This window comes from Osmerus mordax, chromosome 13 (assembly GCF_038355195.1).
Source record: "Osmerus mordax isolate fOsmMor3 chromosome 13, fOsmMor3.pri, whole genome shotgun sequence".
NCBI classification, from domain to species: Eukaryota; Metazoa; Chordata; class Actinopteri; order Osmeriformes; family Osmeridae; genus Osmerus; species Osmerus mordax.
The window spans coordinates 16,112,322-16,125,627 of record NC_090062.1 but is presented as its reverse complement, the minus strand read 5'-3'; the positions used below and the strand labels follow the sequence as shown (position 1 = coordinate 16,125,627).

The 13,306-nt window shown below is 46.4% G+C and overlaps 1 protein-coding gene across 1 annotated transcript in view; it reads left to right on the top strand.

Moving 5' to 3' along the window:
• slc9a5 (solute carrier family 9 member A5) overlaps positions 1-13,306 on the top strand; it is a 79,606-nt gene that overhangs the window by 65,827 nt on the left and 473 nt on the right. The window contains 12 exon segments of the mRNA XM_067249473.1: positions 2,611-2,648; positions 2,650-2,772; positions 2,775-2,947; positions 3,267-3,369; positions 3,371-3,403; positions 7,862-7,894; positions 7,896-7,937; positions 8,435-8,622; positions 10,745-10,959; positions 11,181-11,248; positions 11,250-11,300; positions 11,302-11,385. Of these exon segments, the coding sequence (XP_067105574.1) occupies positions 2,611-2,648; positions 2,650-2,772; positions 2,775-2,947; positions 3,267-3,369; positions 3,371-3,403; positions 7,862-7,894; positions 7,896-7,937; positions 8,435-8,622; positions 10,745-10,959; positions 11,181-11,248; positions 11,250-11,300; positions 11,302-11,385 (1,151 nt within the window).

Here is a 13,306-nt window from a genome sequence, read left to right as displayed (position 1 = left end):
GTGCATGATAATTTGTGTGAATGGCCATGTGTGTGTGAATGCGTGCGTGTGGCCATGTGTGTGTGTGTGTGTGTGGCCAGGTGTGTGTGTGTGTTTGTGGCCATGTGTGTGTGTGGCCATGTGTGTGTGTGGCCATGTGTGTGTGTGTGTTGCCATGTGTGTGTGTGTGTGTGTGTGTGTGGCCATGTGTGTGTGTATGTGTGGCCATGTGTGTGTGTGTGGCCATGTGTGTGTGTGTGTGTGTGTGGCCATGTGTGTGTGTGGCCATGTGTGTGTGTGTGTTGCCATGTGTGTGTGTGTGTGTGGCCATGTGTGTGTGTGTGTGTGGCCATGTGTGTGTGTGTGTGTGTGGCCATGTGTGTGTGTGTGTGTTGGCCCATCCCCTTTCTTCTTTCCCACATGGTGACTCACGGCCGACCTTGATTGATATGTTCTAGGCAGAGACGGGTACAACGCCGGCCAGTGGGTTATGTTGTCTTCAGCCCAGTCATTACACTCTCATTATTCTGATTATCCTTTCTCTCAAACAAGTGGAACAGTTTAACCCCTTAAACGCTGTCTGAGAGATATCTGGATGTTGATAATCCAATGTTTAAAATTATATTTCCCCAACATTTCTAGCAAGAACCTTTTGGTTTTGTGGATCTTTTTTTTTGGTTGAGATATTTCAGTTCATTATTTTTTTTGTATCAGATAAATAAAATAACATAAAAATAAAACCAAATACATTATCCTAGGTACCATACAGTGTTTCCCAATGACTACAAACCTACAGTATTTTTAACATAGCAATAGGGTTCATTCACTCACTGACCTTTTTTACTCCCAATTTAATAAGTATTGACACCTACAGTCGTAAGGTCTTTATCTTACTCTGTCCAGCTGGCACTAGCAGGCTTGTTAAAGATTACGTACAGTATTATTGAGGCCTGAGCCATACAGTTCTCTCTGTGTGTGTGTTGACGTTTTGTGTTCTAATGTAATTCTGTGTTACTCTAGCAACTGAGTCTTAGCACGTGGTCCTTAGAATACAAGGCTTACGAGCAAGCTCAAGACTTGGCCCTTTGTACTGTGGACTCTAGTGCATTCTGGGAATCGTAGTAGATCTCTAATACGGATATGGAGACCACCTCGTTAGCTAAACGTGGTTTGCCGGAGAATGGTACTGATCTCTCTGACTCACTCAATAAAACGTAGTGGTTTCGCGAAATAAACCTTAAGGCCCAGTTTCCCAGACAGGGATTAAGCCTAGTCCGAGACTAAACACGTTTTCAACGGAGATCATCACTGAATTTTTCACTTACTTTAGGACAAGAGGCTTAATTCACATATGAGAAACTGGGCCTAAGGGTTGAATGCTGTGACATGTACAACTGATATAGAGTCAGGTGGCTGAGCGGTTAGGGAATCGGGCTAGTAATCTGAAGGTTCCAAGTTTGATTCCCCGCAGTGCCAAATGACGTTGTGTCCTGCCGAGGCAAGTAGGGTGAAGTGCCTTGGCCCCTGCCCACATGTTTAAGATTCTGCGACCGCAAAAACAGGGAGTCAGGTGGCTGAGCGGTTAGGAATTGGCAAGTAATCTGAAGGTTGCCAGTTCGATTCCCGCCGTGAAAAATTGTGTTGTGTCCTTGGGCAAGGCACTTCACCCTACTTGCCTCGGCAAAATGTCCCCTGTACTTACTGTAAGTCGCTCTGGATAAGAGTGTATGCTAAATGACTAAATGTAAAATATACACAGGTAGGTGTGTGACACTAGGTGTAACAGGGTGGGCGTTACGGTAATGTGTGTGCCTTGTGTTGACACACTGGACTGTTTCATCACTGGTTAATAAGAGACATCATCCCTCCAGATGGCTGGGAATACTGTTGTAGTAGTATTTAGTATATATGTATACTAGTGTATATATATATATATATATATATATATATGACATTGGCAAAGATGTTTTATTGTGTGTGTGTCTGTTGTCGTGTGTGTCTGTGTCTTGTGTATGTGTTGGTCTTGCGTGCATGTGTATGTCTGCGTGTGTATGTCTGTGCGTGTGTCTGTGTGTGTCTGTGTGTGCGTCTATGTATGTGTCTGTGTGTGTTTGTGTATGTGCATGTGTGTGTATGTCTGTGTGTGTGTGTGTCTTCCTCGCCCCACATGTGTGTGTGTGTGTTCTCCCCCCCCACGTGTGTGTGTGTATGTGCATGTGTGTATCTGTGCATGTGTGTGTGTGTGTCCTCCTCGTCCCACATGTGTGTGTGTGTCTGTGCATGTGTGTTGAGTGTGTCCTCCTCTGCCCCACATGTGTGTGTGTGTGTCCCACGTGTGTGTGTGTGTGTATGTGCATGTGTGTATCTGTGCATGTGTGTGTGTGTGTCCTCCTCGTCCCACTTGTGTGTGTGTCTGTGCATGTGTGTGTGTGTGTGTCTTCCTCGCCCCACATGTGTGTGTGTGTGTCCCATGTGTGTGTGTGTATGTGCATGTGTGTATCTGTGCATGTGTGTGTGGTGTCCTCCTCGTCCCACATGTGTGTGTGTCTGGGCATGTGTGTGTGTCCTCCTCGCCCCACATGTGTGTATGTGCATATCTGTGCGTGTGTGTGTCCCCTCCTCGCCCCACAGTGTTCCACTTCTCCCAGCGCTTCACCACCGTGGTCCCAGGAGAGCTGCATGCTCATCCTGCTGGGCCTGGTCCTGGGCGGCATCGTCCTCATCGCCAGCAAGAGGTCCCTGTACCAGCTGGACCCAGGCCTGTTCTTCCTCTTCCTGCTGCCCACCATCGTGGGCGGACGCGGGGGTACTTCATGCCCTCCAGGCTCTTCTTCGACAACCTAGGGGCCATCTTGTTGTACGCGGTGGTGGGGACCCTGTGGAACGCCTTCTGCACCGGGTTCTGCCTCTACGGGATGAAGATGCTCGGGGTCATAGGTGAGCTGAGGGTGAAGACCTCTCTTCTTGTGTGTGTGTGTGTGTGTGTGGGGGGGGGGGGGGTATAAGAGTAGACGTACTGGGAGGAGTTAGAAATGGCGGCGACTTGCTATCGCCACTTTTAAGTAGTGAGGGGAAAATGTATTTCCAAGGCAGTCCTTAATAGTTTTTTATACTTTTGCGTTAATCTGCACCTTACTTAGTTCGACATGGCTTGTCCCTTGGGACAACACTAACAGTTGATTTCAGTGAAAGAAACAGCCAAACTTGATTGGCAGCCGAGCTGACTATTGAGCTTGTCGTCCAATGGGTGTGTCAGATGAGAAGGGTTGAGGGCGGGGCTGATGGAGTTCCTGCATGTTCGGGGCTCTGATCTCGGCCGTGGACCCCGTGGCTGTGCTGGCCGTCTTCGAGGAGGTCCACGTCAATGAGACGCTCTTCATCATCGTCTTCGGGCGAGTCTCTGCTCAATGACGCGGTCACCGTGGTGAGTCACGGGCTGAGCCGCACCACGCGCCTCACAAACACTAACGCCATGTGCACCCATTTTTCTCTGTCACACACACGCGCCAACACACTCGCACACTGTGTAAAGAGCTTTATTCAAATGAACTACGGAAATATTCTCAACAAAGGAGAGGTGTAACCATGGCGATAGAGGAGCTTTGAAGGTCAGGAGAACATGAGAGCACAAAGCACAGCTGGTCAAATGAGAGAGAGACACAGCTGGAGAAGAGAGTAGAGAGGGGGAGATAAACACAGCTGGAGAGAAGAGAGGGTAGAGAGGAGAGAGAGAGAGCTGAAGAGGATAGGAGAGGAGAGGAGGGGAGGGGAGAGGAGAGGAGAGGAGAGGAGAGGAGAGGAGAGGAGAGGAGGGGAGGGGAGGGGAGGGGAGGAGAGGAGAGGAGAGAGGAGAGGATGGGAGAGGATAGGAAGGGAGAGAGGAGAGAGGAAATCCACAATAGCAAAGGGGAAGAGGAGGGGGGACAGAGAGCAAAGGAGTGACAGCCTGGAAGAGCAGAGCTGACCTGTAGCAGTCCTGCCCCTCTCATCAGTGTCACTGGACAAACATGTTGACATTTAATCCTGGACACAGGAACCACACCTCTCACATCCACACCGGTGATTCACAACAGTGATCCTGTATCAGCCCTAAGGCTATCACGTTGAGCCCAAGGCCCCATTACATGCAACAAGAGGTTGCAGGTTCAAATCAAATGTGATTTGGCATAGCCCTTTTTACAAGCAGTGTCACAGAGGGCTTCACGTAAGCCCGTAGAACTGCACCTCAACCCTCGAAGAAGACAAGGAAAATCTCCCTGGAAAACTTGAGAAGAAAAAAGAGGTTCAAATCCTCCCTTGCGCACTACTTTGGATAAAAGCCTCTGTTAAATAACGACATTATCAATATGTTTCGACTTTGCTTTAAAGCTGTCTCAGTCTCCCAACACTGAGAGAACGGAATGATGGAGAAGCGATGCAGAATGTTAAGAAATGAGCCCAGACGATCTGATGATTGCCTCATTGCATGCCTCACAGCTCTCAACAGGTGTGCATGAGTAATAGGATCTGTGGCACTCTATGACACCCGGCAAACACCCCACCCCTGTTCCTCCCCATGCACACACACGCACGCACCACACACGCACACACACGTGCACACACATGCCATGTCTCATTGGCAGGCAAATGGGAGTGACTGAAGGAGAGAGAGAGAGAGAGAGGGAGAGAGAGAGTAGAGAGAGAGAGAGAGAGAGAGAGATGAGAGAGAGAGAGAGAGAGAGAGAGAGGAGAGAGAGAGAGGAGAGAGAGAGAGAGAGAGAGAGAGAGAGAGAGACGAGAGAGAGAGGAGAGAGAGAGAGAGAGAGAGAGAGAGAGATGAGAGAGAGAGAGAGAGAGAGAGAGAGAGAGAGAGAGAGAGAGAGAGAGAGAGAGAGAGAGAGAGAGAGAGAGAGAGAGAGAACTAGAAAGCAAGAGAGAAGCAGGTCAGTGACCTGTTGGGTTGTGCTCTGTGCCTTATGTTGTCTAGGTCGTATTCTCCCTGTCACTGTGACCCCTTGATCCTGTGTGTGTGTGTGTGTGTGTCATCAGTGCATACACTGGAGAGGGACAGACTGTGTTGCTTCCTCCCTCACGGGCCCACTGAGGTTTGACCAGGGTCCTCTGACTCACACATACAACAATCACCTTACCTTTCATAAATACAGCTATAGCCTGCTACACCACCGGAAAGATAGCAATTTGATGGTGAGCGGTACTTATACTGGGGTGTGAGTTTCACCAATTAACCCTCGTGCTGCCTTCGGGTCACATGACCCAAAGGTTCATAACGAACCATCGTTGTGTTTACACAATTTTACCCAATACAAAAACAAATTAAAATAATTTTCTTTTAACCTTTGCAATGTGGGGGGTCTGAGACAGCCTAGCTGTTAAAAGAAAATGCTTCACTTTGTCTTTGTATGCGGTAAATCTGTCGCAATACGACGGTGGGTCACAATGACTGATGGGTCAGAATGACCCGAAGATAACACAAGGGTTAAACTCTGTTAAACTAGCTGTGAAATAGTAGTAAAGGCTACTCAGGAAATTCTTCAACTGAGGGTCAGAACATCATTTGAAAGTATTTGGGTTGCGTTGTTGATTGAACTCAGACTACCTCAGGTCAATCGGATTCTATTGGGTTACACACACTGTGTCAACTGCACCCCAAGTATCTGACAGTATTTGCTAATGCTATTTGACCCAAGTCCAAAGGGAACCCAAATCCACACAGCCACACCACCAAGACTCACATACCAGACTAGTTCTTACCATCCGCGTGGTGAAGAGTGGGATTAGTATAAATGAGGTGTTCGACCCTGGAATTACAGGACAAAACCAGTAAGCCCCTGACATTCTTGGCCTTCTGTGACAAAATGAGAAATGTAATCCGCTCAGTTCAACGGTTCAAACCTGTTCAAGTTGGCACGACTGCTCTACACCGCTCTGAAATGTGATCCAAATATCCCCAAATTCCCAACGTTGATTACCGTCACGATTAGCGTGATGATGCAGGCTAGATGATGCGATTTTCTTTGAACTTTGGTTTGCTCACTCAACCAGTAGTAGGGTGTATAGGCTGGCATCATGGTATGGCGCTCCAGTAGCCATTTTCGTACCAAATTGCACATTGTTGAACACTAGACACTAAAACATTTAAAAGTTAGTCCCATAAAAACCGTGTCCTTTATTTGCATGACACACTTTTCAAAGTGAAACGTTTGTGTTCTTTGCAAACATATCTGTCCCACCTCAAATATTGGACAATATGGTCTTAACCCCTAACAAAGTCACTCATCTCACATATCTCGGCGCAGTCGTCTACAATTGGCTACTCTGCAGTCCAGCAAAAAAAAACTTTTGTTTCAACCTTTTGAAACTTTTTTTTTCAAACTTTTCTTTTTTTCAAACTTTTCTTTTTTTCAAACTTTTCTTTTTTTCAAACTTTTCTTTCAAAACTTTTTTGGTAAAAAAAAACAACTTGACACAAAAAATTTATCTTAAGTAGATGTTTCTGGTAACAGTACTTTACTTTCTCTGACTACTTTTTACTTTCATTCCTTAAATTTAATAAACAAACATCTGTAGGCTACTTTCTACTTCTTACATTTTCAAGCCAGGCTCCTTACTTAAATTTAAATCTGTATTTGGTGGCATGATCTCTCTCTCCTCTCCTTTCACCGTGTGAAAAATATTTATGAAAAAAAAAGGTTTGAAGTTAAGACCATGCCAGACATGGCATGAGGGGTGAGGTAGAGTTCAACTATCCTGTAGCCTACATTACATTACAGCTAACTAGCTAGCTGCCGTAGCCTACAGCATTGCCTTGTCGCTATCAGCGTCCAAGCAGCTTTGCCACGGAAACCTAATTAAGCGTCTTTGCTCAAACGGCTTGTTATACTTGCGTGTCAACACAGAAATATTTCTAACAGGCTAAAGCTCGCTTTCTCCTATGTCTCTCTTTGTCCTTGTTTCTTAGCTAGAGGTAGGTGTTACGCAACCGACTTTTTGCCGTCGGAGTGAAAGTCTTATTGGTCCGGTGGATAGTTGTGAAGGTTAACGCGATCACCCCTGTTTTAGCCCCTTGAGCTACGCTTTTTCCCACCATACTTTTGAGAGAGAGAGAGAGAGAGAGAGAGAGAGAGAGAGAGAGAGAGAGAGAGAGAGAGAGAGAGAGAGAGAGAGAGAGAGAGAGAGGAGAGAGAGAGAGAGAGAGAGGTAGAGAGAGAGAGAGAGAGAGAGAGAGAGGGGTGAGGAGAGGAGGGGAGAGAGGGAGGAGGGAGAGAGGGAGAGAAAGAGAGAGGCCTTGTCCAATCCATATTAGCCTACTACAGTATGGTGGTTTCTGGGTTGGATTAAAGTCCATAAAAGCCAAGCTCTCGCTGACCTCACTAGTCTGAGCAACATCGTCAGCAACACCTGAAATTCTCATTATTCCACATCATTTATTTTAATTTTTAATTAGTAGGCTATGTTTTGGTCCCTTGCTTTGTGAACTGACCTCAATTCATTATCCTATTTACGGTAGAAATACTGTAAAAATAAATAATTTTACCTTCATGGACCATCCCATAGTCGTGTTGAAGAATGACACAAGACATACTGCCACAATAACTAGTGTTGAGGAGGGCAGTCTGTGTTTTCACAGTGAGCTGATCTATTTTAGGTCACCACCACAACCAATTAGGCTGCAGATAGCAATTTTCTTTTAACACTGGGATGATCAATACTAGACAAAACACTTTCTCTCGATGCTTACAGGTCAATGAGCTTGCACTCTCACTCTAAAAAATACCTTCCTTAAAATCACTGGCTTCTGTGTAGCTGTTTGTTTTTAGATTCATACACTCTCGTATGTCAAGGATGGGGAGTGAATGTGTGTTTGGTGTTGTTCCTGCTGCAGGTTTTGTACAAGGTGTACATTTCCTTCGTGGAGGGTGGGGCCAGGGAACGTCATGACGTCAGACTACTTCAAAGGAGTGGGGTGAGTATATGCGCGAATCAGTTTCCGGATTCTGTTGTGAAAATGGCAGGTTGGAGCAGAGCCCGTCTACGGTCCATATTAGACATTCTCTGGTTGGAGTCATGAACTTTTGAGTTCCCAGCAGACCCTTCAGAACACATGTTTTTACAGCGAACACAGAATTTACCCTGCATACATTAGATTTGAAGTGTTCTGCTGATGTCCGTTAGCTTCCTAGCTAGTTCCTAGCTAGCTAGGGAGTCAGGTGGCTGAGCGGTGAGGGAATCGGGCTAGTAATCCGAAGGTTGCCAGTTTGATTCCCGGTCTTGCCAACTGACGTTGTGTCCTTGGGCAAGGCACTTCACCCTACTTGCCTCAGGGGAATGTCCCCTGTACTTACTGTAAGTCGCTCTTGGATAAGAGCGTCTGCTAAATGACTAAATTGTAAATGTAGTTGTTTCTTCTTCTTTTATTTCATAGTTTTTCCCATTCCCTCCATCCCTCTCCCCACAGCTTCCTTCCTCATTGTCAGTATCGGGGGGCACCCTGGTGGGCCTTATCTTCGCTGTCATCCTTGCCTTCATCACGCGCTTCACCAAGAAGGTGCGCATCATCGAGCCCCTCTTCGTCTTCCTCCTGGTCTACCTGGCATACCTGACCGCCGAGCTCTTCTCCCTGTCCGCCATCTTATCGTAAGCAACATGGCCGCCGCTTTCAGTAGGGCAAGGCTTCATGGGATAGGTGAAACGGCTTTCGCTTTCGGTACGGTCTTACATGAGCTAAAGACAATCAAAGTAATTATGTGATTGATATTGAAACCCGTTTACGATAGGTTCCTACGGGCGTGTTCTGAGTGTCTTTTGATTGAGCTACTAAGGATGGGTATATAGAAGAATCTAGAGGTGTCAAGTGGGTACTTGGTTGTAGGATGGAGTGGCGTGCCAAGCAGAGAGACATTCACCAGAAGTGATTTCCCACCGTTTGTCAAGATGAATTCTAGGTCGACCACGAGAAGAGATGAAAGAGACTTGAGAGCCAGGAGAAGGCTGTGTAACCTTGTGTGTGCATCTACCAGAACACAAAGGCTTTCTTGCAGTGTGTGGTGTGTGTGTGTTTCTTTGCATCGAAGTTTGAGCGTGTGTGTGTGAGCATGTCTGCATTGTGTTAGTGTGTGTGGCCCATTCCGTATTACTGTCCCACTATCACACTGTCTGTGTGTATATGTGTGTCTTTCTATGTGTCTTTCCAGCTGTGTGTGTGTGTGTGTGTGTGTGTGTGTGCCTGCTCCTGAACCCGCACATTACATCTTGTTCACAGAGTTTTAAAAGACTCCTTCTCTTGGCATCTCTGCCCTTCTCATCCACCCATTTCTGCCCCTGGGAATCAACCTCAACCCTTTCTTTTTGGGGCAACCTCGATTAATCAGATTATTCATCAGGGGAATTAGATTAAGCTTTTCTGATAATTATAGTAACCGAAGTAGACAGAGAGATTTAGATTTTTTCTGTGTGCAGAGTCATGGCTAGGATAAGCGATTCCATAAGGGTCAAAGCTGGAAAGTCGATTGAGGTGTTTTGATCCTTCACTGTTACACTGGAGACAGAAGGCTTGTTGATCAGTTTTGTTTATATTTATTGAAGGCTTGGTCATTCATTTATGATAATTTCGCGCCACAATGTGGTCACAGAGGGGAGAACACTGCCAGGGACTTGAATCGTAATGTGTTGATGCAGCACGCAAGCATGGCTAAGCACATTTTGGACCGACGGACTGAATGAACCTCCCAGTATGAATGTCCCAATTCTAACAAATAGTACAACATACAGTATGTTCAAAGTATCTTCAGTCAGGAGCCGAACTACTCTCTCTCTCTCTCTCTCTCTCCTCTCTCTCTCTCCTCTCTCTCTCTCTCTCTCTCTCTCTGTCTCTCTCTCTCCCTCTCTTTCTTTTTTCCCTATTTTCCTCCCTTTTCTTTCCTTCTCTCTCTCTCTCTCTCTCTCTCTCTCTCTCTCTCTCTCTCTCTCTCCTCTCTCTCTCTCTCTCGTCTCTCTCTCTCTCTCTCTCTCTCTATCCATCTCCCTAATGCCTAGTGACACATTTCACTCCCAGCGGATCAGATAAACGTCAGGTGTGTCTGCTGTCTCGGAGCTCTCCCTCCATACACACAGTGACGGGTGTCGCATGTCAGGTGTAAATACGATTATCGCTTTCCCACAGATGCATGACAACATGAATATCAGTCCTCAACCACAGGTAACGTAAGATAACCTGTGGAGGACAATGTCTTCCCCTCGCTAGTGTTCACAGTAATACCGATGGCAGTGTACGTGTTTAGCTGATGTCTTCCTTTAGTATTGATGTACTGGCCGTTTTGATTATGTAGGTATTGGTTGATTTCATTCGAACATCATGCTTAATAAGGCCCATGTATTGCTTTGAAATGTCTTGGTCCTAAAATGGGTCAGTTCATTGTTTATTTGTGTTAGCTTCTGGTAATTGCTTTGCTTCAAGGGTGTGAAAAACAAACTCTCAATTGGGTTTCCATTGTGGGCCTAATTTAGACAACATTTGGGTTTAACTGACTAAAGCTATTGAATTTTTTTCTCCTTAAATCCCTGTTTCCTCTCATATCTCTAAATACCCTCTCTTTCCCCCTCTTTCTGTCTCTCTCCCTTTTTTTTCTGCCTCCCTCTTTCTCTCTTCCTATCGATCTGTATTCCCCTCTCTCCTTTTCGCACTCTCACCTATTCGTCCTCTCTCTCTCTCTCTCTCTCTCTCCTCCTCTCTCCCCCCCTCTCCCTCGCTCCCTCGACCAGAATGAACCTTCTGTGGCATCCGGAGCCAACAAGTACGTGGAGGCCAACATATCCAGAAATCCCGCACCACGGTCAAGTACACCATGAAGACGCTGGCCAGCATCGCCGAGACCATCATCTTCATCTTCCTGGGCATCTCCGCGGTGGACAAGTCCAAGTGGGCCTGGGACACTGGCCTGGTGTCCTGCACCCTTATCTTCATCCTGGTCTTCAGGGCCATGGGTGGGTGCCGTCAACTCTCACACACTGCTCTGGGAACATGGATGTGGGCATCGTTTTCCAGTGTCCCAGGCCCCTGTACAACTTCCACAAGTCACTGAGTTGAAATCCAGCCTGAAATCGATTTGCTCTGTGTGTGTGAGAGAGTGTGTGTGTGTGTGAGCACGATAAATACATAAATAAAATGATAGATAGAGCTCCTTCCTGTCTTGTCTGTGTTCAAGGTGTTGTCATGCAGACCTGGGTGCTCAACTGGTTCCGCCTCGTCCCATTGGACAAGATCGACCAAGTGGGTGATGTCGTACGGTGGCCTGCGAGGGGCAGTGGCCTTTGCACTGGTGGTTGCTGCTGGATGCAGAGCATGTCAAGGCCAAGGACTACTTCGTTGCCACTACAATAGTGGTGGTGTTTTTCACTGTCATGTTCCAGGTAAACTATAAGTTCTCAGTGCATTTCCTGAACCCATGCTTTGAACAGTTTTGAAGTAGAATGGGAACTGATTTCTCATGTGAAATGAGTCATGTTTTTTCATAACGGTTATTTCTATTGCCATTAGCCGTTCATGTTGAAACGGGAGAATCTTTCTCTCCTGGGCTGCAGCTTTGGCTGGCTTCGTGACTGCAAGATGATAATTGAGTGAGCTCTTATTTAATCTGTAGAGTATCGCAGTTAATGTCTAATGGTCCAGCCTAGTTGAAAGTAATCATTCCCGGCATCATTGGGGCATGCGTGTGTGTGTGTTATGGAGGTGCGTGTGTGTATGTATGTGTGTGTCTGTGTGCGTGGAGATGTATGTGTGTGTGTGTCTGTGTGCGTGGAGATGTATGTGTGTGTGTGTCTGTGTGCGTGGAGATGTATGTGTATGTGTGTCTGTGTGCGTGGAGATGCGTGCGTGCGTGTGTCTGTGTGCGTGGAGGTGTGTGTATTTTTATGCACATAACTGGGACTCCAGGACCCTTGGTGTCTGTGGTCTTTCATCCATGCCTCTGGGGTGGTACTGGGTGATCGTGCGGTAGGTTTGACATTTAGCGGAGCTGTGGTGTTAAATGGTGACGATTGAGGCTGCAGAATGCAGATAGTAATTTTGATGAATGGATGCAATTTATGAACATAGAAGGACAGGATCAGTCAGGATCATGTTGACATGAACGTGCTATACTCTATGGATGAGCATCCCCAACACACGACACACACAGTGCACATACACACACACACACAGTGCACACACACACACACACAGTGCACATACACACACACACACACACAGTACACACACACACACACAAGTGCACATACACACACACAGTGCACATACACACACACACACAGTGCACATACACACGACACACACAGTGCACATACACACACACACACACACACACACACACACACACACACACAGTACACACACACACACAGTACACACACACACACACAGTGCACATACACACACACAGTGCACATACACCACACACACAGTGCACTACACACACACACACAGTACACATACACACCACAGTACACACACACACACACACAGTACACACACACACACACAGTACACACACACACACACAGTGCACATACACACACACACACAGTGCACATACACACACACAGTACACACACACACACACAGTGCACATACACACACACAGTGCACATACACACACACACACAACACACACACACACAGTGCACATACACACACACAGTACACATACAGTACCTACACACACAACCTTACACTTCTAACACCAGCACATATGCGCCTCACATTAACACACAACACACACACACCCACCAGCCAGGCAGCATTATATCATATTCAGTCTGTGTGGAGAGGCAAATAAGATGAAACCAGATAAATACCGGTGTGCTGTATATCCTAACCACACACAGGCCCCGTAGAGCAACAACGTCTGGCGAACTGAAGCCTCACATTTCAGACACATTAGATTTGGATATAAAAAATACATGAGGTGAAGCTCTTTGTTCTCATAAAAGAGGATAGAAAGGTGATTGGCTCGGGGAACACAAGTCTGTGACTAAAAGACGGCAGGAATAATTTGTTCCCCCTCTGTTGACGGTGGCATTAATACTGAATGATGGATTTCACAGTTGAGCTGTGAGGACAAGGAGTGACGGACAGACGCCGTAAACCTCATTGACTGAGGCGCCTCCCTAGTTTTGGATTATTTCTTTCCACTCCATGAACACAAACCTCTTTATAGATTTTCTTAACACTAGCCTGATCGTAAACGACGCATTGCTAGTTTGGTATCACGATGTCAGTGTCCATGTCGTACTTTGATGGATGATGCTGTTTTATTATGCTGTATCGGAGCAC